General features: G+C 46.6%; 2 protein-coding genes, 1 long non-coding RNA gene and 2 pseudogenes across 4 annotated transcripts; 4 read left to right on the top strand and 1 right to left on the bottom strand.

Annotated features, from left to right (window-relative positions):
- Positions 1-2,389: 2,389 nt before the first annotated feature.
- Positions 2,390-3,149, top strand: LOC109779030 (uncharacterized). The gene is made up of 2 exons (XM_020337607.4): positions 2,390-2,665; positions 2,739-3,149. Exons 1-2 carry the CDS (start codon positions 2,485-2,487, stop codon positions 2,996-2,998), a joined length of 441 nt encoding a protein of 146 aa, XP_020193196.1. The 5' UTR covers positions 2,390-2,484; the 3' UTR covers positions 2,999-3,149.
- A 1,713-nt stretch (positions 3,150-4,862) lies between these two features.
- LOC109779025 (BTB/POZ and MATH domain-containing protein 1-like) lies at positions 4,863-6,159 on the top strand (annotated as a pseudogene).
- Positions 6,160-9,676: 3,517 nt separating this feature from the next.
- Positions 9,677-10,554, top strand: LOC109779029 (BTB/POZ and MATH domain-containing protein 1-like; annotated as a pseudogene).
- A 3,036-nt stretch (positions 10,555-13,590) lies between these two features.
- LOC109779048 (65-kDa microtubule-associated protein 2) lies at positions 13,591-24,093 on the bottom strand. Of its 2 annotated transcripts, XM_020337635.4 has the most exons (15): positions 23,773-23,924; positions 22,993-23,175; positions 22,672-22,875; positions 22,073-22,330; positions 21,748-21,963; positions 21,500-21,655; positions 21,118-21,429; positions 20,914-21,001; positions 20,575-20,723; positions 19,987-20,177; positions 19,326-19,430; positions 18,942-19,026; positions 17,550-17,610; positions 17,056-17,141; positions 13,591-15,990 (listed from the first exon to the last, which is right to left on the bottom strand). In XM_020337635.4, the coding sequence occupies exons 2-15, from the start codon at positions 23,044-23,046 to the stop codon at positions 13,654-13,656; spliced, it is 4,302 nt and encodes a 1,433-aa protein (XP_020193224.2). In that variant the 5' UTR covers positions 23,047-23,175; positions 23,773-23,924; the 3' UTR covers positions 13,591-13,653. The 2 variants fall into 2 exon arrangements, with proteins under 2 accessions (XP_020193224.2, XP_073358245.1); XM_073502144.1 differs by lacking the exons at positions 13,591-15,990; positions 17,056-17,141; positions 17,550-17,610; positions 18,942-19,026; positions 19,326-19,430 and having other exon boundaries at positions 19,596-20,177; positions 22,993-23,178; positions 23,773-24,093.
- Positions 16,781-19,293, top strand: LOC141026161 (uncharacterized). The gene is made up of 2 exons (XR_012187983.1): positions 16,781-17,709; positions 18,432-19,293. It is a non-coding gene; the product is annotated as an uncharacterized lncRNA (long non-coding RNA).
- Positions 24,094-26,941: the final 2,848 nt, after the last annotated feature.

Raw genomic sequence — 26,941 nt, 5'->3', positions numbered from 1 at the left:
GCAAACACGCAACTTTCCTCTCTGATTCATCTGTCCGAAAACGCGAAACACCGGGGATTCTTTACCGGATGTTTTCCCCACTTCACCAGTATCACCTATTACTGCGTTAGGTCACCTTTAGACCGCGTATTGCCATGTTACGTTTTGTGATGCTTTGATTGCTCTGTTATTTATTGTGTTCCCCCTCCGTTACTTCTTTCCGGTAGACCCCGAGACTGTCGGCGACCCCCAGTTCGACTACGGTATTGATGAACCCTCCTTCATGCCAGAGCAACCAGGCAAGCCCCCCCTTGATCACCAGATATCGCCTATTCCTTCTCTATACTGCTTGCATTAGAGTAGTGTAGCATGTTACTGCTTTCGGTTAATCCTATACTGATGCTAGCCTATCATTGTTGCTACAGTTGTTACCCTTACCTGCTATCCTACTGCTTAGTATAGGATGCTAGTGTTCCATCAGTGGCCCTACACTCTTGTCCGTCTGCCATGCTATACTACTGGGCCGTGATCACTTCGGGAGGTGATCACGGGTATATACTATATACTTTATATACATGACACATGTGGTGACTAAAGTCGGGTCGGCTCGTTGAGTACCCGCAAGTGATTCTGATGAGGGGGCTGAAAGGACAGGTGGCTCCATCCCGGTAGAGGTGGGCCTGGGTTCCTGACGGCCCCCGACTGTTACTTTATGGCGGAGCGACAGGGCAGGTTGAGACCACCTAGGAGAGAGGTGGGCCTGGCCCTGGTCGGCGTTCGCGGATACTTAACACGCTTAATGAGATCTTGGTATTTGATCTGAGTCTGGCCATTTGGTCTATACGCACTAACCAACTACGCGGGAACAGTTATGGGCACTCGATGTTGTGGTATCAGCCGAAGCCTTCGTGACGTCAGCGACTGAGTGGCGCGCACCGGATTGGACTGGAACGCCTGCTAGGCTAGGTCTGCTTCCGGCCGCGTTCGCAACGTGCAGGTGTGCAATGGGCGATGGGCCCAGACCCCTGCGCCATAGGATTTAGACCGACGTGCTGACCTCTCTGTTGTGCCTAAGTGGGGCTGCGATGTGTTGATCTTCCGAGGCCGGGCATGACCCAGAAAAGTGTACCCGGCCAAATAGGATCGAGCGTGTTGGGTTATGTGGTGCACCCCTGCAGGGAAGTTTATCTATTCGAATAGCCGTGTCCCTCGGTAAAAGGACGACCCGGAGTTGTACCTTGACCTTATGACAACTAGAACTGGATACTTAATAAAACACACCCTTCCAAGTGCCAGATATAACCCGGTGATCGCTCTCTAACAGGGCGACAAGGAGGGGATCGCCGGGTAGGATTATGCTATACGATGCTACTTGGTGAACTTACCATCTACTCTCTTCTACATGCTGAAAGATGGAGGTGGCCAGAAGCGTAGTCTTCGACAGGATTAGCTATCCCCTCTTATTCTGGCATTCTGCAGTTCAGTCCACCGATATGGCCCTTTACACTTATACCCATGCATATGTAATGTAGCTCCTTGCTTGCGAGTACTTTGGATGAGTACTCACGGTTGCTTTTCTCCCTCTTTTCCCCCTTTCCCTTCTACCTGGTTGTCGCAACCAGATGCTGGAGTCCAGGAGCTAGAGATCCCGAGGATGATTCTACATGGAGTTCGGCTTCGAGGAGTAGTTTGGAGGTCCCAGGCAGGAGGCCTTGCCTTTTCGATCGTTGCTACTTTTGTGCTAGCCTTCTTAAGGCAAACTTGTTTAACTTATGTCTGTACTCAGATATTGTTGCTTCCGCTGACTCTCTATGATCGAGCACTTGTATTCGAGCCCTCGAGGCCCCTGGCTTGTATTATGATGCTTGTATGACTTATTTATGTTGTAGAGTTGTGTTGTGATATCTTCCCGTGAGTCCCTGGTCTTGATCGTACACATTTGCGTGCATGATTAGTGTACGGTCAAATCGGGGGCGTCACACTGGCCTCGTTTAAATAGAGGACGGACGGGAGTGGGTCGGCCGACGTTACGTTTAATGCCGGCCAGCTCATGAGCGGGCGTGTGGCCGAAGTAGCTTTCTCGGCTTCCGCGCGGGTGTAACGAAGGTGTATGAATGTGACGAGAAGCCATGTTCAGCCGGGCGTGCAGTGGGCGACGTTCTCGGCCGGTGCGCTGCTTCAATGACGAAAGCAATGAGAGGTCGCGTCCGCTCTGACCCGTCTTCAATGTAGAGCAGCGCGCTCGGCATAAATGCGGGCAACCGGGGGAAGCGCAGCGAGAGAGGGGAAGGATTTTTGGTGGGGCAGGCGATCACAAGCGGGCTTGGAATCTGTCCGGACTCCCACAAATCTCCTCCATTTTTGTCTCCGGTTTATTTGAGAAATTGCATGCGGACCACTTCTTGAACCCGATACAGCCCCACGGGTCCGCCCTCGAGATGCCTTGGTGCGGCGCTAGGGTATGGGGAGATCGATCGAAACCCTAATCCCCAATCCCCACCAAAAATGTCCACGCCGCCGTCGGAGGAGGGAGGAGGAGGAAGCCTTCCACTACCGGCGGACTGCGAAGGCTTGATCAGCGAGAAGACGTGGGCGTTGCTGGGTGAGGAAAGGCGTCGTATGATCATGGATACCCTGCACCGGACGGAGGCGGATAACGTGGAGGCACCGCGGGGACGCTTCGACGGTACCCTCCTTCCTTCTCCTCGCCGCGCGCGCTTCCATTAATCTCTGATCCGCTTATGCGTGGATGGGCGCAGAGTTCCACTTCTCTCCTGTCTCTCCTGGCTTGGGTTTCAAGGCCATGATGCCGTCCGATGGTTACTGGGAAGCCGTGCGCCGGCTGAAGGAGGAGGATGCGCGCCGGCAGGAAGAGGAGGATGATCGCCGCGAGAAGAGAGAGGAGCTCGCACGCCAGCAGAGGGAGGAGCTTGTGCGCCAGCAAATGGAGGAGCACGCGCGCCAGAAGAGCGAGGCGATGCTGCTGCAGACTAAGCCAGTCGATGACCCCAGCCATTAGCGACAGCCAGGTCTAATAAGCCGTAACACTGGAGATGGACCAGAGGAGAGGATCCATGTACGTCAAGTATGACTTGTTTAGGCTCGTTAATTGATTATTCTTCTGTGAACAAATTTCATATGTTCTGGGGATTATATAAGATTTGAATGTCCAGTGCAAATTTAATCTCCTTTTGGATTTAAGTGGGAGAAGATGGAGAAAGAAGAGGGTACTTTCATTTTAGTATGGAACGGTTTGTTTTTCTTGTCAATCTGTCATAGTTGCCATGTTTGCTGATGCGCTTATGCTCTTGCTTTTTTTATCAGGATTACAAGGAAGCTAACGGTTTACTTCTGTTTACTGCTTCGTAGTTGGCTTTGATTATATCAAATATGTGCTTACATTAGTGGGTAAGAAGTGTAGAACAACGTTTTCCCCCTTAACACGATTCACTACTATTTCTGGGATGGAAATCAGTAGTGAAAGATATCCCTGTCACCGGTTTGGTACGGATTGTTTTGTTGAGCAACGTTAGATGATAACAGTTTTCAGGCAGTCACTTTGTGCATTTAATTATGTATTGGTGCCATGCTGTGTATTGAAACTTGATTAGACTTAAGAATTGTTCATTTGCTCAATGCTTTTACTGCCAATCTTAAGTTTGATAATGTATAGAGAAGATAGCTGTAGTTGAGCTCAACTTTGAAAAGTAGACACCGCATGTTAACTGAAGTCTCTTTTCAACCATGAACAATCAAGTATGAGACTGGCATAACTTCTACTACCTCCGTCCCATAATATAAGAACGTTTTTGGCACTAGTGTAGTGTTAAAAACGTTCTTATATTTTAAGACAGAGGGAGTACCATACTATACACCCTTTGTTCCTAAATGTAAGACATTTTTGCAGTTTTTATGAATGGAGGTAGTAAAACACGTTTTTTTACAATGTGTGTCCAGTTAACCAAATTTTGGCTTGCAGTTGTCACATTAATGAAGTTTGCCACCTAAGAAACCCCAACATTCTTGTTAGATATTTTGGTCCTGCACTTGAAGTTCATGTTGTGAATGGAGCATGCCAGAACGGGCAAGCAATGTTGCATCCCTTTTTTGCATCCCATTGTTGATTGTAACACCAGTTCTAACTTCTAAGCAAGCAGCAAATAAATATGCCGTGCATGTACCTTTGGCTTCTAATAATTTTTACCAATTAGTAACATAAATCCGAAATCAGTTTATTGCCATGTTTAGACAAGAATGATTTAGCAACTGCTAGCATGCCAATAATTGCAAGGGATCATTGATCATGTTCGGATAAATAGGCAGTGCAGTCAGGCCAACTCCAACAGGCGACCCCATTTGGTCTGGCCCTGTCCGTTTGGGTCGAAACGAACAAATGGACGGCCTAACGCACCGGAGCAAGGCCAAATCTTGTCCGTCGCGACCCAAATTCGAAGCAATTCTGGGCTAGATTTGCGTCAAACCGGACAACGGACGCGCATACTCTGCTTCTTCCTCCCCTGTTCTAATTTTACCAATATCATGTTGCCTGCAAGCTGTTTGCTGAAATGTGCATGGGATCTTCACCCTGATTCGCTCGAACCTCACAGCTGCGGCGCGCCATGTAGCTTGCGACGACCGTCGCATTCCCTGTGCTCGGCCGGCCGGTCACCATGATCCTTAGTTGAGCAGTGTTGGCGGTGGAGAGCAGAGGCCATTGAGTACTGTAGATGCCACACATAAATTGGTTGGGTATCTCTGCAAACTCGGTTGCATCTGATCTGACAGTCACTGCTGCTCTGAAATGCAGGGATGGAACTAAACATTTCTTGCGCTGCGCCGTCTCTTCTGTCCTCTGCTGACCATACTCTTAACCTGGTAGAGAGGTTTCTAATTTGGCAAAGTTTGGCACTGTAATCCTCAAGTGAACAGCAACATACGACGCTCAGTCAAGTCTGAACGACAAGACATCAGCCCACAATACCTGCATAGGGCGAAGATAAGAGGCCGCATTTAAATAGATTGATACTATTATCTACGCTTAACAGTCCAAATGGATTCCTATAGAAAAGGTCCAAATCAGTTAGAGTCCACGATGTCGTCACAGGAAAGCGACATCGTCTCCGCCTCCACCATCTCCACTACGGCTGCCACCTGCTCAAAATCGCCGGCTACTCGCAGAGCAAGCAGCTCGGCAATGGCGCGAAGCTGCGATCATGCGAGTTCGAGGCAGCCGGGTGCTCGTGGTGCATCGTGTACTACCCACGGCCCTTGAAAAACACCGAGTACGTCGCCCTCGCCCTGAAGCTCACCACCGAGCGCGTCAGCCAGCCGATCAACGCCGCCGTCCGGCTCACGCTGGTCCCTCACCACGGCAAGCCGGCGCCGGCCACGCCGTACCATCTTAGCCACCGGTCGAGCTTGGATCACACGGGCGATTTCTGGTTCTACCCGCTCATCACGAGGGAGGAGCTGGAGAGCTCCGAGTACCTCGTGGACGACTGCTTCTCCGTCCGGTACGACATCCATGTCATCAGCACATCGGCGGTGGCGGATGAGGTCGTGCAGGCGCATGACCTCGAGAGGATGGGGCTGGCCTGCGCCTGCACGGACGAGCTTTGCACGCGCCGCCACGCGTCCAGCTGGGCCTTGCAGAAGGAGAAGCCTTCCGCCTCAGGGTCCGCGACGACGACGTCGGTGCAGCGCCGCATTAAATCAAGAGAGAATTTCTTATTTAACATTGTCTTAAAAAATTTTGCCCTATTCGACACTGAAAAACTTTTTCTTCCTTATATAACACAAAGTTTAAATTTTGTTTCTTTTGTGACATTTTCATCCATTTTGACAACTAACGGTGTTAAATGGCACCTGAAAATATGACTTTACCCCTGATGCAATTTGTGACAAGAATTATTCAAATGACCAAAGAAGCCGTTATTTACATGGTCGTGGAAGGTGGCGGACAAAAGCAGAGACGTTTTTATACCTGATGCACACGTACAAACACACGTACATGTGAAACTGGCATGTACTGCATGAACCGGATCCATGAGGTCGATAGCCTCGCTAGAGAGCAAGCTTAGCCAGCCCAGGCTACGTGCACGTATGCAAAGTTTATGATGTTGCTTGTGTGTGCTATTGATACAGAAATCAGTCAAGCTGCTTGCTAGTCTGCTTCTTTGAGCTAACTTTGCACGCACACAATTTCCAATGACTTGATTTAGAGTTTTAGAAACCAACATGCCCGTCCTCCGTCCGGCCGGTTCCTGTCCTTCTGTACGTGGCGGCAGCAACTATACGGTTCCGGCCACTATCGGCATTGTACATGGGACCGGGCTAATTAGGCCAACCAAGCTTAATAATGGCTATCGAAACGTGACGCCGGGCAGCTTAGTGGTCGAGTAAACAAAACAAAGTTGCCAACATAATTTAAGCTGGATGTTAGTTTTCGCGTGTGCAATCAGGCAGTCAATGCAGTACATTTCTTGTTGTTAATTAGCCGTTCAAAAACAAGTCAACCAACCTATATATTGGTGTCTTGCAAAGATGCAGAGGCGCCTGCATGCACCAAGCGACCAGCACATCAGTCCATAAGGGCAGGAGATGATAGAGCTCAAAAGGTATGCTCTACACTCGTAGAAAAAAAGGGTTTGTCTATTGTCCTATACTACCTCAGCATCTGCACATATACTCTTTCTCCATGTAGCTGAAATATCCGACGGTGTCATGGCGCACTGAAACTTCATTGTTCATGTAACCACAAAAAGTATATATTGCCTTTTTATTCCTGTGAATAATGCACTAGGGGTAAAAATCGTCTTTTCACATGTCAATTAACACCGTTAGTACTTAAAATGGATGAAAGTGTCACAAAGGGAACAAAATTTAGATTTGGTGTTATATAAAGAAGGAAAAAATTTCCAGTGTCAAATAGGGAAACAACATTTAAAATAGTGCTATATAAGGAATTCTTTCTTAAATCAATCTGGTTTCGCCTCTTCGGCCGTAAACATTAGTTTCTGTTTCCATGATACAGTACACGTTAGTAGTAATTTATAAGTATTATACACGGTTTATTTGGACGATGACGGTGAATAATGCATGAGATCGCTGTAATCAGAATCAGATCACCCATGTCTCTTGCTGTTATAGTAAAGACAGTAGTACTTGTCTTGCATTGCATGTACTCTTTCCGTTTCTTTTTTACTTTCATTGATCCTTAGTTGAGCAGTGTTGTCGGTGGAGAGCAGAGGCCATTGAATTTGAGTAGATGCCACACTAATTATTATTTTTTGAGACGGATGCCACACTAACAGGTATGTGGTGCATGTAATGGTTCTACCACATTAAGTTGGAGGGGCTATCTATACACCTGATTAAATGACAATATTTGTAGATACTTTTTGGATAAGATTCAATTTTGGGTGTGACTCCTGACCTTAGTTGTGCAATTTAAAAAATTTGCTCAGTTTTAGATAGGAAATATGTACGAGTGCTCAGGATGTGCACGTTTTGGATTCAATACATTGCGGTCCTAAATAGTTTCCCCATTTTCAGTTGAAAAGAGTTTAGATAAGCCAAGGTTGCTTTTGGGTCTCCCCGCAAAAAAAAGTTGCTTTTGGGTCTTAGTAGAAACAATATTGTGTGGATTCAGATATTCTTTGTAGATGCGAATTTCGATGGTTACTACATCATGTGTGGGTTCAGAAACTGTGATAAGAATCGGAATGTCGAGGCTTAAAAAAAGGTGTCTTTAGCATGATGCTCCCCTGTCATGTCATCGCCGTTAGATATACAATAGGAAAGCAACTGTGAGCAAGCATAACCATAAACCATAAAACTACTATGGTTCAAAAGTTATATTCTATAATAATTTTGGATGGATGATAGGTAAAATTTATGAATGTGTTTCTCTGCTTTTTTTTCACCAAGCTTCTCTCATGAACATCATAAATTTGTCCTACCCAGAAACTATCAAATATTGTGTCAAAAATAATATTCTCTATTTATTTGGTGTGGCTTGATTAATCAATATGATGTTGCAATGTATTATATTACTCTCTCCGTTCCCAAATATTTGTCTTTCTAGAGATTTTAACAAGTGACTAGATACGGAGCAAAATGAGTGAATCTACACTCTAAAATATGTCTACATACATCCGTATGTTGTTGTCCATTTGAAATGTCTAAAAAAACTTACATTTAGGAACGGAGGGAGTATTTGTGAGCACCACATATATGTTCAATTGTGTTTTCTGCACTATTAACTTCCAATTTGTCCTTTAACGACATTTTTTCCTCCAGTTTTTTTACTACATAATTTTCAAAGGTATTATTACTGTTCTAATAGTAAGGAAATTACTTGTTGCTTGTATATTGCAGAACTTGGATGGGAAGTTGAGCTGTTGTAGCGTACAAGGTGTCCTCGGGCAAGCTATCTCATGGCAGTACCCAAGTTCAACGCAAGCTATCTCATGGCAGTATCTCAATGCAAAGCGAGACATTTAAGGATAATAGGCAGACCACACATAACAGATCCAGAGTACAGGAAACAGTGCAAACATAACATATACAATGGAGGAGCCCCACACAACAAAATTTACAGCAGCAGCATCATGTATGCTACTCAACAAACAAATAGTTGCTACACCAAAGAGATCTTTTAAGGGCACATACAGAGATGACATTCATGTTTCCACAACAATGAAGTAAAACATACCCAACCACACACAATAGGAAAGGAAAATTCAGCAAGGTAAACTAAGAAGAAAGGCAATACAAGTCACCGAATTCAGTCAAATGAGAGGAACTTCTGAACCACATGGTTCATGCTCGGTCTCTGGCTCTTCTCCTTCTCCAAGCACATAGCAGCCACCTCCAGCATCAACAGCACCTCCGAACACATGGCAATTTATACTTTTCCATGGCAAATTTACGTTTAACATACATGTCGAAATTTTGCCATGAAAAATTTAGTTTAGTGGATCATGGCAAAAATAGTAATTGGCCATGGAAACTTTTTATCATCCCGAACATAGTACAATTATCTACTTTTTATGGGACGATGGCGAATTTAGTTGACGGTCATGGGCTCATGGCAAATTTATCTTATGCATCATGGCATTTTCTAGTGCATGGACCATGTCAATTTTTTTAAACTGTGGCCATGGCAAATTTATTTCATATATTTTTAATATACATATATCATTTTGCATTTTCTGGTGATGATTTGTGTTATGCTTATATGCATGACAAATTTCTTTATACAAGCATGGCAATTTTACTTAAAATACCATGGAAATTTTTAATGTCCATATGCCATGGCAATTTCTAGCTCATATTTTAATGTCCATACGCCATGGCAATTTTCATGTCATTTTTCTGCTTTCAAGCATTTTTTTGTTTTTTCCCAGAAAAAGAAAACAAAATGTGGGTTTTTTTTCTTTTTTTGGTACTGGGCCTTTTTTTTCCTTTTTGTTTTTATAGGGAAAAGGCCATGTAAGGGCCTTGGGGGAGGGCGTTCGTGATTTGGGCAATTCCACCCGAACGAAATCGTTCGTCGTAACGAACCGCTCGTTCGGTCTGGCAGGTCCCCAGACCGGACGTTCGGGGGATATGGACGTCCAAATTTTCTAGGCGAGTTTGTTAGATTTCGCGATCTTCCACCACCGTTTTTCTAGTCTAGGAATAAGGCATGCATGTGGACGTGCGTGTATATAAATCCACTACGTATATATCCTTATCGTTGGCATCTTGTTCGCCTTTGGGTTGGTAGAAGAGCCCACCATGTCGCCACAGGAAAGCGACATCATCATCTCCGCGACTCCGCCTCCACCATCTCCACGACGGCGGCCACCGGCGGCGGCTGCCACCTGCTCAAAATCGCCGGCTACTCGCAGAGCAAGCAGCTCGGCAACGGCGCGACGCTGCGATCATGCGAGTTCCAGGCAGCCGGGTGCTCGTGGTGCATCGTGTACCACCCACGACCCTTGAAAAACACCGAGTATGTCGCCCTCGCCCTCGAGCTCACCACCAAGTGCGTCAGCCGGCCGATCAACACCATTGTCCGGCTCACGCTGGTCCCTCACCACGGCAAGCCGGCGCCGGCCACGCCCTACTCTCGCAGCGACCGATCGTGCTTCAGTCGCACGGGCGCTTACTGGTTGTATCCCTTCATCAAAAGGGAAGAGCTGGAGAGCTCCGAGTACCTCGTGGACGACTGCTTCTCCGACCGGTGCGACATACATGCCGTCGAAACGTCGGCGGTGGCGGACGAGGTCGTGCAGCCGCATGACCTCGAGAGGATGGGGCTGGCCTGCGCCTGCGCCTGCACGGACGAGCTTTGCACGCGCCGCCACGCATCCAGCTGGGTCTTGGAGAAGGAGAAGGAGAAGGAGAAGGTGAAGGTGAAGGAGGAGGAGAAGCCTTCCGCCTCGGTGTCCACGACGTCGGTGCAGCGCTGCATTAAATCAATCTGGTTTCGCGTCTTCGGCCGTAAACATTAGTTTTTGTTTCCAGGATACACGTTAGTAATTTATGAGTATGATACGCGGTTTATTTAAACGATGAGGGTGAATAATGCATTAAATCGCTGTGATCAGAGTCTCTTGCTGTTATAGTAAAGACAGGAGTTATTTATCCAAAACCACCACACTTGGGGCTAGGGTAACCACTTGATACCATATTAAAGGCAGATCACAAAAAACCACCGGAAATGTGCCTAATGCGTATCGCGGAGCACTGATAGTCGGATAACCTCGCGAAAACAGTCAAACTGACTGGTTGGGCCCACCTGTAAGGCTGACGTGGATTGCCTATGTGGAAATTTTGCTGAATTGGACCTAGGTCCCACCTGTCATTGACTTTAAGTGTTTTTTTTCACATTTTCTTTTTATTTCTCTCTCTTTTTCTCTGTGGGCATTTGACCGAACAGGTTGCGGACGAGCATTGGACACAGACATCACCGGCGCCGCCACCACAGAGGACATGTGCAGCGGTAATGCCTGGCCAGCACCACTCCTGGCTGCCGCCGGCGAGCTCCTCCGGGAGACCAGCTCGCTTCCGCTGGCCGCGTCATGGAAGCCTAGCTGCTCGTCCTCCGGTGGACGCGGACATGGCTAGGGCGGGATCTCGCCCGAGCTCAGCGCACGGCCCCGCCTCCTTGCTTCCACTCCCGAGCGCCGCTGCTGCTGCGGAGCTCCACGCCGCCAACACCGACCGCGGCCACCGGCACGGAATGAAGGGACGAGGCAGAGACACAGCAAGCGGGAGCAGCGCCAGCAGCAGGACGTGCGAGCTTGCTCCGCGCTCGCATCGCGCTCTCCCTGCCGCGCGACCCTGCCTCCTCGCTCCCACTCCTGAGCGCTGCCGCCGCCGCGGAGCTCCACGCCACCAACACCGACCGCCGTCACCGTTCGGTGATCGGAGCGCCGCCGCCACGCGCCTGCCATACTATTCCTCTTCTGGCCAAGGGGGTGAGGCGGACGAGCACCACTCCACAACCAGAGTGGCCTGCTTTTTTCAGTTATGGGAGCGCGGTGGCCTGTACCGCTCCAGGCTGCCGCCGGCGAGCACCTCTCCACCGGAGCTCCCGTCCTCTGCTTGACCGATTGAAGAGATGGGGAGGAAGAAGACAATGGATGGATGACAGGTGGGACCTAGGTCCAACTCAGCAAAATTTCCACATAGGCATTCCACGTCAGCCTTATAGGTGGGCCCAATCAGTCAGTTTGACTGTTTTCGCGAGGTTATCCGACTATCAGTGCTCCGCGTTACGCATTAGGCACATTTTCGGTGGTTTTTTGTGCTCGACCTTCAATGTGGTACCAAGTGGTTACCCTAGCTCCAAGTGTGGTGGTTTTGGGTAAATAACTCTAAAGACAGTACTCGTCTTGCATTGCATACTCTTTCCGCGATAATCATCTTCTGAGCCCAGGCTCCTCTTTCCGTTTCTTTTTTACTTTCATTGATCCTTGGTTGAGCAGTGTTGCCGGTGGAGAGCAGAGGCCATTGAATTTGAGTAGATGCCACACTAAATTGGATGGGTATTTCTGCAAACTCTGTTACATCTGATCTGACAGTCACCGCTGCTCTAAAATGCAGGACTGGGACTATACATGTCTTGCCCTGCGCCGTGTCTTCTGTGGTAGAGAGGTTTCTAATTTGGCAAAGTTCGGCACCGGAATCCTGAAGCGAAACAGCAATGTATATTTATACGACGCTCTGTTAACTCGCTCAGTTAACTCTGAACGACAAGACATCGGCTCCTGTTAATAATCAAAAATTGAGATAGTGTGTGACTGTACCTTTTTTTTTATGCAATTGAGGAGGATGGTATTCCATACTGATCAATACCTGCATTTTGTGTAATAATATGGTCTTCAGTGCCTTGGTAACTTTGTTGGCCAGTACTATGTTGTTTTCAAACAGGTATGTGGTACATGTAATGGTTCTACCACATTAAGTTGGAGGGCCTGTCCACACACCTGATTAAATGACAATATTTGTAGACCCTTTGAGGATAAGATTCAATTTTGGGTGTGACTCCTGACCTTAGTTGTGCAATTTAAAATTTTGCTCTGTTTTAGATAGGAAATATGTATGAGTGCTCAGGATGTGCATGTGTTGGATTCAATACATTGCGGCCCCAAATAGTTTCCCCGTCTTCAGTTTAGATGAGCCAAGGTTGCTTTTGGGTCTTAGTAAAAAAAATATTGTTCTGGATTCAGATATTCTCTTTAGATGTGAATTTGGATGGTTACTGCATCATGTGGGTTCAGAAACCATGATAAGAATCGTAATATGTTAATATTTAAACAAAAGGTGTCTTTAGCATGATGCCCCCCTGTCGCCGTTAGATATACAACAGGAAAGCAACTGTGAGCAAGCATAACCATAAACCAGAAAATTACTATGCTTGAAGAGTTATATTCAGTATAATATTTTGGATGGGTGGTAAGTAAAACTGATGGATGCATTTCTCTGATTTTTTTTTCACCAAGTTGTGATCTCTCAAGAACATCATAAATTTGTTCTACCAAGACACTATCAAATATTCTGTCAAAAATAATATTATCATATTTGTTTGATATGGTTCGATTAACCAGTATGATGTCGTAATGTATTATAAGACAATATACAGATTATTTGTGAGCACCATATCTAGGTTTATTTGTGTTTTTCTGCACTATTACTTTCCAATTTGTCCTTTCACAACATTTTTTCTTCAAGTTTTCTTACTACAGAATTTTCGAAGGTATTATTATTTGTTTTAACAGTAAGGAAATTACTTGTTGCATGCATATTGCAGAACTTGGATGGGAAATTGAGCTGTTGTAACGTACAAGGTAGCTCAGGCAAGCTATCTCATGGCAGTACCCAAGTTCAACAAGGTATCCTGAAGAAATTGAACTATAGGTTTCAATGCAAAGCAAGATATTTCAGGATAATAGGCAGACCACACATAACAGATCTAGAGTACAGGAGGAGGAGAGGACAACAATGCAAACATAACACATAAAATGGGGGAGCCTCACATAACAAAATTTACAGCAGCAGCATCACGTATGCTACTCAACAAACAAATAGTTGCTACACCAAAGAGATTTAAGGGCACATACATAGATGACATTCAGCAAGGTAATAAGAACAAAGGCAACACAGTACAAGTTACCGAATTCAGTCAAATGAGAGGAACTTCTGAACCACATGGTTCATGCTCGGTCTCTGGCTCTTTTCCTTCTCCAAGCACAGAGCAGCCACCTCCAGCATCAACAGCACCTCCGAATACACGAAGTCACCCTCCAACCTAGGATCCACAAAGCCATCAATCCATGTCAGGTCGTCACTTTCCATCTTCTCTTTGATTGTCCACTCTAGCTGCCGCAGTGCAGCCTCTGCATCCTCGCGGCCATCAGTAGCCCGCTCGGATACTCGAGACCCCATGACTAGCTCCAGCAGCACCACCCCGTAGCTATAGACATCCACTTTTTCAGTTAAGGGGGCGGTGGACACCCATTCTGGGGCCATGTAGCCTCTGGTTCCACGAACCTTGGACATGCTGCCGGGATCGGCCTGGCCTCTCTGCAGCAGCTTTGCGAACCCGAAGTCGCTGATCTTGGGATCGAAATCCATGTCTAGAAGTATGTTCTCAGGCTTCACGTCGCAGTGAATGATCCAGTCCATGCACTCATGGTGAAGGTACGCGAGGCCTTTGGCCACACCAGCCGCGACCCTGTACCGCTGATGCCATTGCAGTGGCCCTTTGTCGCCGAACAAGAACATAGCCAGTGAGCCATTCTCTACATACTCGTAGACCAGCAGCCGGTGACTGCGCTCTGAGCATACACCCATCACCCTCACCAGGTACATGTGGTAGATCTTACCGATCACGCTCACCTCGGCCTCAAACTCGTCTTCACCTTGCTTCACGTCGTTGAGCTTCTTGACTGCGACTACACGGCTGTCGTGCAGAATCCCCTTGTACACAGAGCCATGTCGCCCATGGCCAAGCTCCTCCTTGAAATTCTTAGTGGCCCTCCGCAGTTCCTTGTGTGTAAAACTACGGAAATGGTCCGTCACCACCCTGTAGCCTTCCTCTGCTGCCCAGATCTCTGATCGTGCCGAGTGCTGTCTTGACATGAACCACCAGCCAGAACCAATGAAGCAGACCTCCACAAGAAAGAACACAGCGAGGAACCAATAGTAGTAGTGCCACATTGTTCCCTGTCCGTCATTGGTGTGTGTGGTATAGCTCACGGTCTGCTTGTTTGACGCATCACAAGCATGACCATGATGGAAAACAGAGTCAGATGTGTGCGGCTGCGACAGAAAGCTCTCGGGAACCTTGAGATATGCCGTGCCGGGGTATCCTGGAAGCGTCTTGCCATTGAAGAGAGCAGACTTGAGGAAGCAGGCGTTTGGGAACGTTTTGTACTCGAATGCCACACATGCACAACTCCCCAAGCACATCTCCTTGCAAGTGTGCATGGACGTTGACATGGTGTAGTTCAGATCGGAGCCCCAAAAGTCGGTCTCAGGAATGCGCACGAAGCCCGTACGCTGGCCGCAGGTGAGGTTGAACACCGGCTTGCAGCCCTTGCTCCAGTCGCTTGGATCACTGACCACATAGCCGGGAGGACAAGAGCAGCGTGGTGTTGGTGAGTACTCACATATTCCATTCCAACCACATAGGCCATGTATGTCACAGGGCTGGGAGAAAGCCACCCAAGAAACATACCAGCTCCGATCAAATTCATCGAGGCTGTAAAGCCTGAGATTACCATCATAATCTAGTGTTAGCCTCCTCTTGATCTCCAAGCCCCAATCAGAGGCACGAAAGGTGGTGTTGTCAGTAGCCACAAACTGACCCAGCTTATCAAGCACAGCCCTCCTACTACTGTTATAGGAGATTCTATAGTTCATCCAGCTACTGTGGTCAGGGTTAGGCCAGTAGTGGTTAGAAAGATCCGGCCCCTCATACGCGAGCGACAGGACATATCGGTTGTCGAAACACAATGTATAGTAACTTGAAGGGTGTGAGAGATCTTTTGATACCAGCTTTGCAGTGGCCGTCACTGGCTGGCCTGGTAGCAGAGTGTCGGTCGGGTGGTCGAAGCTTTGCCACAGTATGTTGCCACCTTGATCCTTCATCACAAGGTTCCCGGAGTCCATGAGCTCCGCGTGATCGGCCTCCGCGGACAGCGCGTTGGTTCGCCACACGACCGTGCCATCGTAGTCCGTGAGGACCATGCTTCTTCCATCGGTGTTCAGCTTGACCTTGGACCCGACCCCGTGTACGGGGCGGTCTCGGTTCGCGCTCCAGGCGACGGTCCTGTCAGCCGACTTGGTGAACCAGATCGACAGGGTGAAGGCAGTGGATGAAAGGTTGTAGAACCCAAATGAGAAGGTGCCATCAGGCGACTCTATGACATCGGAGGCATGCTTCACGGCTAGTGAAGATCCTTTGTGCAGGTAGTTAACACGGCCAACTGCTGCTATAGTGGGAGCTACTCCCTCCGTTCGGAATTACTTGTCGCGGAAATGGATGTATCTAGACGTATAGATACATCCATTTCCGTGACAAGTAATTCCGAACGGAGGGAGTACAATGGAAGAGACCAAAAGAAATGCGAGGTTCAAGATCCAAAATGAAGCTGCCATAATGGCATGAAAGGAAGCTGCTGCTGCTCCTGCTGCTTGATGATGAGAGAGGAGATAAATCACTTTCATGTATGGTATTTTCGTAGTTTTGTATAATCAAGTTGCATTCAAAGTGTTAAACAACACAGTCAGCACATGCAAGTGATTAAGAAGAGTAATTACTAATCATAACCTAATCAGTTGGACCGACTTCCAACATGATCATTTTGGACTATTGTCCCATTCAGTATTTCTCCCCTTGGATTTCCACAACCTCTGTATGATTGATTTCACACATCTCCATCATAACTATTTTTTTACTCGACCAATCCGGCAGCCCCCTAATAAGCGGTGACTTTTTAAGTTCAGGACAGTTTGGTCTTCATCTTGGTTCTACTTAAATACTCCCTCTGTTCCTAAATGTAAGGTGTATTAGTTTTTCAAAAAGTCAAATGGTGTCTATGTTTGACCAACTTTATAGCAAAACATATAAATATTTACAATACTAAATATACAAAATCTAAAAATACATTTCAAGGTGAATCTAGTGACAATGATTTGATATTCTAGATATTGATATTTTTGACAATCAACTTGGTCAAAGTTAGAGAAGTTTGACTTTTAATAAAAATAATACACCTTATATTTAGGAACGGAGGGAGTATATTATTACATTGCTATAGATCCAAATGCATGGTTGGCTGATAGTATTGGAAAAGTACACATGATTTTATATGGGGAACGTAATATATGGAGCGGGATTAACAATGGATTTTTTGCGCTATCAACAAGTCACGATCTGTTTTAGTTTCTTCCATCCATTTTCGTTACTTGACTATTATGATGGTAGTCTTTGTGTGAATGTGTGACCGACGGATTTTGCATTCAATGATAGTCCTGTAATAATACATTAAAGAAGTTTAGGGGAAGATGGCTCACCTGTACGTCCATTGCTAAAAGTTTTATATACCCCATTGGTGCTGAGGTTGGTGGCAACCTCTTGCCATGGTAGTATGATATTCCCTCTGTTTATTTTGGCAATCAACTACAACTATTTCAACCTCACTCATTTTTAGTATGCCTTTTTTTTGTCAAACTCCCCCTATCATTGGCTCAAACGTTTGTTGCTCTTGGTGTAGGTTCAAATCGGTGGGTTTCACATTGGAGGGGATACTTCCTGCGATCGTGATGTATTAACATTCTCAGGGAATGCGATTGGTTGCAGAGATGCACTACCTTGTTACAGTTTGAAATAATTGGATGCTCCTATGGGCAAACAGCTAAAATGTTGCTGTGGGTTAAGCATTGATGAGAAAACTCCACCGAAGACGATGTCTTAAAAAAGCATTGCTCCTCTGTATGTTGCGCATATGCAGCTCAAGCATATTGTAGACTTGACCCTGGTTCTTGTTGCTTCTCATTGTCTTACTTACTTTGTTCCATATTATTCCTTGAACTACATTTAACTTCATTCTTGAACACACACTCTGAAATCTGAATAGATAAATCACCAAAATCAGGGTACAGATAGCATTTTGGAAGAAGCATGTCCTGATGATATCCTTCCCAAACTGCCAACGTTGAATCAAATAGGTAGGGGTTTGTTGTTGTTTTATGAAAAGTTGGCATGCCATTTTGCTAGAAATCTTTGGGTAGTTTGTGCCACCTTTCGTGACAATCCACTTTCTTATTAAAAGGTTAATTTGATTTGTTAAACATGATAGTATATATTTTCAAAATGCCAAAAAATATTACCGAAGATAACTGGAGACTAGAAACTGAAGATGTATGTAATTTAAGCACCGGGGTTAAGCCCATGTATGCATGAACGAGGAGATTTGGAATGACGCATATTCTTTCTTGTGGAGAAGCTATTGGATGGGTGTATGCATCTATTATTGTATTTATTTCTTGTTTGGCTACTTGAACTTATGTATGTGTTACGTTTCCGGTCGACTTTAAGAAAAATATCCTTTGCGGGCATTTCAGGTTTGGATACTTTTAATGTTTCATTTTTGTTTCCTAAATATTCATTCACTTTTGCAGTGCTGCAAAAATAAAACTATTAGGCAAGACGTTGCATTCATTTGTGTTATTACTATCATAGAAAATTACTTTAACTGTGATGAAATAATAGCAAGTCCATGACATACTATGTTAATAATTCGATTCCATGTGGGGAAAAAAGACTTGCAACTACAGCAACACTGAGACCAAAGTATAGTTCAGCATATTTATTTTTTAAATGTTGAGCTGACATCACATCCTCCGTCTAATAGTGGATTTACAACATTTATCATATTATGCTTTTGCAGAGTCTGCAAGTTGTGTTGCTAAAAAGAAGGGAAAGGCGGGAGCGACAATTGAGGATAGGGTGGACAAGCTGCAAGGGAACGCTATGGCAGCGCGGAGCAACATGGCAGTGGGAGGAGGAGAGGGAGGTGGATAAGAGGGCTGGGTGACCGGGATACAGGGTCAGTTTGGTTCACATCCTGGGTATTTGATGCCTGGCCTGGGACCTCCCTGGGAGCTGCCTGGGTGCTGTTTGGTTGAGATCCTGGTGATCAGGGAGCCAGCCTGGCCACAAAATGTGACAATGCAATTAGCCTGACCACAAAACGAGGCAAGTTGGTTAGCCTCGTCCAGGCAAGCGAATTTGGACGCCTGGGCCTGCCTGGAGCAGCAGTCTGGACTTATTAATTATAGGGCTCAAGGAACGAGGCATCAGGGAAGGAATCAAATCGCTGTGTCAGAGAAGAGATTGCTTTTTAGCGCTCACCAGGCGAGGTTGTGAACCAAACGGGGCTTCGCTCTACTTGCCTGACCAGGCAATTTTTTGTAGTTTCTCGGGCGCATGCCAGGCATCGATATTTCCCAGGCGTGTTGTCGAGGACACCAACCAAACTGACCCTGAATGCCGGAGAGGTACCGACCATTTGCAATCCTCAACAGATTCAGACGTGGAATTGAATTATTATGCGTAGTAGTGATTCGGAAGTCATATCGAAGCCATGGGATATGCTGTTTCTAACTTTGATTCTGCGCCTTTGTTACTTTATTGGGTAAGTCATAATAACTCAAATGCACAAAATTTTATTTCTATTAGTCAAGACATGCTTGCGTATTCAAATTTTGAATTCTATAACAAGATTGTGCGCATACGCTAGCTAGTGTAAATAATTCGTGTACTTCTTTTCCTGTTTTGTTACCTTAATGGAAGTATAATCAGCTTCTTTCGACAGATGGAGTCAAGGATGTTGCCATGGTTATCCATAGGGCAAAGGCAACATCTCTTGTAATTTCCTTTTCTGTTTCTGTTTCACATTATTTCGTACAAATTATTTAATGAATAGATAAAATTTACAATAGTACGCTGTCCTGCTATTTCAGGTAAAGAAAATCCGAGCTCCAAATGCAGCGAGTTTTATTTAGCTGCCAAATGCAGCGAGTTGATGCTAAACAAACAGACACAAGTTCAGTAAAGAAAAGCCTCAATTTACCAACCACAAAATTGTACACCCAGATAAGTAAAAACGACGCAAACCTGCAAGAGCCTCTTTTACTTTCAAGGAATGGATTAAAGCTAGACATCTAGTACAACTACTCAGACGTTAGGATACCACCACTAACCGATTACAAGATTCGACATCAGATAACCAAACTCCAGTTCTGAACCTACCAAGAAATCACTACAAAAATAGTACAGAGCAATCGAACGAGAAAGACGCAACAGTTCATGGTGAACAAGGGACTGGATCAGCGTCCGTGTGCTGAATGGGCGTGTCGTCTTCTTTCACTGTTGCAGCTTCATTCGGGGAAGCTGGTGTTTTCGGCTGTGCCGCCACAGCAGCAGCTTTCTTACCAGCAGACCGGGAACTCTTGCTCTCGTTCTGCTGAGTGCTCATCGAGAGCCTTCTACCAGGGGACCCGTTGGCCACGCTGCCGTTGGGCTTTGGACTAGGTACCTTCTTTGCACTGGCCACTCTATAGGGACTGACACGTGTCCCGAACGGCCCTTCACGGTCGATGTTCAGTAACTGCTCAGTGTAGCGCTTTTGTTCCTGGAATGTGAAAGGAACAGAACTATGACAGCTGATTGCAGTTGCAACATTTGATCAAAAGCATGGATAAGTATCACTTCAACACCCTTGTTGGTTTATATGTGAACGTTACATATCTTCAACCAAACACAAAGTAACTCAGAACTGTGGCAAACTGGCAACTGAGAGAGAAATTTTAGTACGCAAAAGAGGTAGAGACAGAAACTATGCATATTGGCCAGCGTGGCAGGTTGACATCTGGAAAACGCAAGCAAGCAACTACTGTAACTACATCACAGTTAACAGAAAGCAAGAACATTATATAACTAGAAGGACACAGGTACATTCAGGTTCAATATCTAGTTTCTACTTGGCATTTAAATTCTTTCAAGAGTGCAATAAAGGAAGTAACACTAACCCGCATTTTTCTCTTCTCTTCTTCCTTCTCTTGCCTAAGCATCACATACTCATCCAACATAGCTAGAAGAGGAACACCATCATATGTGAAGGATAGACCGTGATTCTCTTCCCAAGCCGTTGTCTTGGCCACCAGAGTTTCAACAAGGCCTAGAAGAATGCTTACATCAGCAAACAGACAGGAAAATAAAATAAATCAAGAAGAAAAGCATTTGCCTATTCTGCATTTCCCCTCAAAGAATCTCTTCTACACTTGGATTGTAGTAAATGCATCAAAAGAAGGCATAAGTTTATTCAGTGTCACAGCAAAGATTATTTGCTTATGCGCCAACAAAAGCACCTGGAATTTTGTTAACTTGAATACGAGCCTTTTCAGCGCGTTTGAGATTCAGGTGGGCACCTCGGCCTGAATTATATCTGTTATCATCCTGCAAAAGAAATTTGCTATAAGAAAAAAAAGTTCCAGAAAGGAATAACTTAGTCGCACCAGTTCACAGAGAATACAAGTATGATCATGATTTACTAGAACTAGAGACTAGCATACTCGGTTATAATCTTCAAGCCAGCTTTCTTCCTCGCATGCAGATATCCATCTCTCAACTTTATCTAAAATTTCTTTCCTGCTTAGAGCTTCTTCCTTTGCTTTCAATATCTGACTATCCATATCAGCAATCAATTCTGTAGGTTCCATGCTCCCTGATTCGATCAGCGCAAATATTTTATCATGGGCAGCTGCTGTGTCTATTACGATGTGAGCACTCGCATAAATGTCTTCCAGTGTGGTTTGCTTCTTAAAAGCTATTTCTTTCATCTTGCTGTATTTGAGCTCATCCAATCTTTGAACCTCGACCTCAGCCTGAATATTGGGGGGAAAAGGTCAAACAAGAATACTAGAGGAATAAAATGACGATATTGCTTCATCTCACTTGATTAATTATGTCTAGAGCAAGTGCCCCAGGTGCGGTGACTTCCTCAGCACTCGCTGTTCTGTTACAGGTAACGTGATCAAACAAGCTTCTTTCTTCCGTTGGTGTGTCCATGAGATCCCAGAGATCATTTAGCTGAGTGGCAAGCTCTTGAAGCTGGAAATGATATTTTGAACATATTCACAAAACTGAATGTAAAAATAGAGTGGCTATTGGTTGGCAAGTATATAATTGGACATATGCCTTACCTTCTTTAGCCTCAATGTTTTGTCCTCATTAAGAGTAGCTATTGTCCTATCAAGTTTTGACAGGGTATCATTGCTAATGCTCTTGTGGTCTTTACCAACAGAGTCGTCTAGACTCTCATGAACTTCAGTTATTATGCTAAAATGTTCCATCTTCAATACAGAACAGAGATCTTGTACTGTACTCACATGCTCAAGTACCTTCTTCAGCCTCTCCCTCTGTAATGTCAAGAAAAATGTATCTTATCTTCTCCATGAAACCAAAGATATGACAATCAATAAGCACTAAAACACTACTACAAAGCAAATGAAACAGAGAAATGCATACCTTCTTTTTCTCGAGCTCTTGGAGCTGAGACTGGAAGTCCCGAAGTTTCTCATCTGTCAAGTCATCCTCATTGATTTGTGGTATTGCTACCTGCTGGCCTATCTCGAGATTGCCAGCAATCTCACCCCTTATTTGCTCGATTCTTGACATTATATCAGCAAATTTATTTATTCTCTCCTTTTTCTGCTTGCCCAGTTGTTCAAGTGTTGGAGCTAAAGCAGCAAGCTGTTGCTTGATTGTTCGTGCTGTTTTCTCAGGCTGCAAACATAAAGAGCTATCAATCTTACACCCTTTTGTAATCATTATGAAAACATGTGAAAGTATCATCTGACATCTGGCATGCAGCAAACCAGTAACTAGTAAGATCAACTGCTTCTGAACTGAACTTATGGGGAAGTAGCAACAAGGCAAGCACTGAAATTAATCTAGCATAGCAGAGCAGAACTACAAGTCCAACAAAGAACACACGACAAAACATTGCTACACGACACTGAGAATGCTGAAAACTCTAGTTGGTCAAGCATGCCTCATTTCTTCAGAGTTACAGACAGGCTGAATTAGCCTAACATTATTGAAAGCAGACATGTATTTTCACTTACACTTGTTGCTATGGATTTCTCTCCAAGGGCAGAAGCGAGCCTGGCTAACTCCATCTTTGAGTAGTCCAGTGCTTGGAGAAGAAGGTCCCTCGACTTGAGTGCCTGATCAACTTTCCTCTTGTACACATCCAAGCATTCCTGATCCAGCTGAAACAGAACCTTGTCGCGGTCCTCATCGCTCTCACCAACTTCATCCCATACTAACTGAAAATCCGAAAACAAAACAAAGAAGAAATGTCACCTTGCCAACAAATCAGATGCCAAATGAAAGAATCGGCTTTTTTATGGCATTATAAAGTAACGAGCAGTCTGAGCATGTACCTGCAGTTTTTGTAGCAATGATCCACACGAGGTTTGGCCGTGCAAAGCGTCCATTCCAGAACAGACGAATCCTTTCGTTGAGGGTTCAAGGATATATGATTGTCGAGAAGTCTAGCTTATGGTTACGGCGATGACGAAATGTGCTTCTGAACTTCCCAACACCAATGCTTAATCGAACGGCACCTGCTGGTTGAGCATTCAAATCAGTCAGAAACAAATAGATGGTGAAACTAAGACACACGTGGGCATACCAGCTAGTACTACCGAACTTGACATGTCCACCCTAAATTGGCAGGCATTCGGTTAAAAGTTAATTACTTTACTTCAACAAGACAACAACTAATGGCCCAAGCAAAACTGTACCACGTAATAAATAACTGCCACACAGCAAGCAAAACAGGCAGTATACATTTGGGAGTCTCAACAGCCAATGTCGGTCCTAAACCTAAAGGATCCACCGGCGCAATGCGGCCGGAGAACGAGAAGGAGCGGCGTCGAGAACATCGCGACGGGCCGAATCACGTAGGCCGCACAAATCCTAAACCGCAAACATGGAACAGGTTTTCACCAGTTCAACTACCAGAAGCGCTTCCTAAAACCACCGGAAACATCGGGCTATCTGGACCAGGGGGGCAGAAACAGAAGCACTCCGCCGCTGCGGTGATCGCATCTCCCAGGCCGAGGCCGTCCCCTGGATCCCACATTCGCGCGCAAACCCTCCGCTCACCCACGCTAAGCGCCGCCTCGCCAGATCTCGGCGTGAACAGTAGAGAGGCTTACCGGTTACCAGATCGCGCGAAGGAGAAAGCAGGCGGCGGGCGAGGGCGAGGGGGAGTCGGGGAGGCGGCGGGAGCTGGCCGTCGCTGAGCGGCGCCCGGAGAGGGGAATGGCGGAGGGGGAGGGGGAGGGGGCGGTGGTCGGTGGCGGCACTGCTGTGTTGCTGCGCCTTCTGGTGTGGCAGTGTTGGCTGTGGGGTGTGGCCGTAGTGGAGTTGGTGTGTGGGATCGGCGCGACGTGGCGGTCGACGAAGCGGTCACCGGACGGTGCGGCCCGGGCCAAGGAGGAGGATGCGGCCGTCGCCGCTTGACTCGCTGACCAGATAACACGACTGAAATCAGAATTTTTTTTTAAATCAGGATTTGGAACTGTGGATTGGCAGAGTTTGGACTATGGGGCCGTGAAATCTAAAGAACATCCGTATCACGTTAAATAATTCAAGAAGGTACATGTGTTACCTCCATTTCAAATTATTTTGTTTTAATGTGTTTAGAGCATCTACAGCCAGACGCCCTATATCCGTCTCATACGTCCGGGCAGGCGGTCCGGCATTGACCGGTAAAAAAAAGACCCAACCGAAACTCTCAGACGGGCCTCAAACGCCCGGACCGGCACTTCTCATATTCGTCTCAAATGTAGGGCGGATATGAGACGGCCTGTGCACGCTTGAGAGCGTCCGCCACGTCAGCCCGGCCCACCGCTGGCCCACCCTGACCCCATAAAAACCTCCGTCTAGCAGAAACCCTAGCTCACTCCGCTCTGCTCCGCTCCCTTCCCCGAGGCTCTCATTTCCCCAATCCGCCAAATCCCTAGCGCCAGCGACCATGTCCAGCACTGGCAGCCACTCCAACGGCAGCTCCGGAGACGAGGAGGAGCTGGTGCTCCGTATCGCGCTCAAGCGCTCGTGGGTCGATACGGGAGGCAGCTCCGGTTCGGTGTGACGCCACCTGTCGCACGTCGCCACAGCACCGACGCCGACGCCGGCCCTTCCCGCCCCGCGCGCGTCTCTGCGAGGCATCTACGCTCTGCTCCCCCTCCCCCCCCCCCATGACGGCCTCCTCCACCTCTGGCCGCTGCTCCGCGCGGGCAGCGCTAGGTTCTAGTGCCCGCTCCAGCACAGCCGCAGATGCGGACTCCGGAGTCGGAGGCGCGTGCCGCCCGTCGCGAGAGGCAGAGGGCAAGGGAGATGGCGAGCGGGTCCGACGCGTTTGCGCAGTCCGCCCGCCGCCATCGGGTGCCCGACGAGGACGACCGTCTCCTCGAGTGGGTGTGCCGCCGGTCACTTGCTGAGGCGGAGACGAAGGCCCGGCGGCTCCGGAGGATCAACGCCAAGCAACTCTGGCTTGGCATTGAGCAATCCGAGCGGGAGGCAGCGGCAGAGGCAGCGAGGGTGGCCAAGCTCAAGCGCAAGCAAGACCGTGTCGTCCGGCGCTTGCAAGGCTACATCGTCATCTCCGGTTCCTCCTCCGACGATGATGGGTCCGACGGCTCCGACGTGGATCCACCTCCTGTCGCGGACTCCTACAACTGCGTTGGCGACCGGAAGGGCAAAGGGCCGGCGAGGAAGTGGTGAACATCCGTCTTAATTTCAAGTTTTTAGTTGTAGTTTGAACTTGTCCGCCGTATATGTGTAATATGTGAACTTTGGCTATCTTTTGAAAATCCCGTTGAGATCTTTTGATGAACCAATTGTGCATTTATATGTCCGCTCACGATCTACGTAGTTTTTATCAACGTTGCATGGTTTAATATGAATATAAGGGACGGAATTTGAGATATGTGGGTGTGAAGGCGTGTACATAGGGAGTGCCCGGTCAGTATCCGTGGGCGTGCCCGGACGCGTCTACGGACGTATAAGGGGCAGGATTTGTCAAGTCCGGCTGTAGATACTCTTAGATACGGATGTATCTATCTAGACACCGAGGCGAGGGAGTATGAAATTCCTACTCTAGCAAGTTGCATTTGGTAAGTGGGTATATGCCTTTGGTGAGTTGAAAACGCAACCTCAGAGCAACTCTAACAGGTGATTTATAATAGTCTTGGTGATGTAAAAACTAACTTTTGATTCTGGGGCTCGCTCCCACCTTGCTGTCAAGTATGGATGGTCTGATAACCGGGACCTTGATATTCCTCACCCTTTCGAATCTAATGTTCGACACCACATTGCCAAGGGGCTTGAATTTTTCCGATCAATAACCAAGGTGCATATTGGCAATAGTATGACCACCGCCTTTTGGCTGGACCTTTGGGTACAGAACTCCACCCAAAATCTCGCAACAACTTTCCCTGCTCTTTTCTCCCATACTCTCAGACCCTCGGCCTCAGTTGCCCGGGTACTAAGCATTCCTACTTTTAACCTGGATTTGGCACCGCGCTTTTTCTCATGTCGCTGAGCTGGAACTAGAAAACATACGCGCTATGCTGGCAACTGTCTCCTTGAATGTGCAGGTACATGACAAACAAATTGGGCGTATCAACGGCAAGCCGCTGACTTGCAACTCGGCTTGCAAGGCTATTTGGAGTGACAAGCCTCTCGACTACTTCGCTCTAGCCATTTGGAAAAATTATGCACCCAACAAATGCAGAATTTTTCTATGGCTCGCAAGTAAAAATCGACTCTTCACCAACGAAAGACGCTTCAACATGGGCCTACCTGACTCCAACTGCTGCCCGTTCTGCCCAGCCTCTGAATTAACGAGTCACCTATTCCTTCAATGTCCCGATCTTCGCCCTCTTTGGCACGAACTGAGCTCTCTTTCTGCTACAATACCGTCGGATTTTCAGCATGTTTGGGGCATGGACCTGGCCAACAGACCACGATCAACGGTCATCATTGCTATTCTCTGGAATATCTGGAAAAGAAGAAATGCAAAAGTTCTTAGGCAGGAACTGCAACCTATCCACCTCATCGCCGCTCAGCTGTAGACGACCTCATGCTTTGGTCCAACAGATGCTCCAACGAGCAGGCCGTGAACCTTCTGTGTGATTGGTGTACTATGTTGTTCCACTTATCTATGAGATTGTAACCCAACTGTTTTTGTAATCTCACCCTCGTCCCCAACTCTCAACCTTTGTAAATGTACTCTATCTTATAATGAAATGCATGGTTCAGGCTGGCGTAAGCCCGCCGTAGCACCGTAAAAAAAATGTAAAAACTAACTTGTATATCACA

The sequence above is a fragment of the Aegilops tauschii genome, chromosome 6 (assembly GCF_002575655.3).
Source record: "Aegilops tauschii subsp. strangulata cultivar AL8/78 chromosome 6, Aet v6.0, whole genome shotgun sequence".
Lineage (NCBI taxonomy): Eukaryota > Viridiplantae > Streptophyta > Magnoliopsida > Poales > Poaceae > Aegilops > Aegilops tauschii.
The sequence above is the reverse complement of the archived record's forward strand: the minus strand, read 5'-3'. Positions and strand labels throughout refer to the sequence as shown.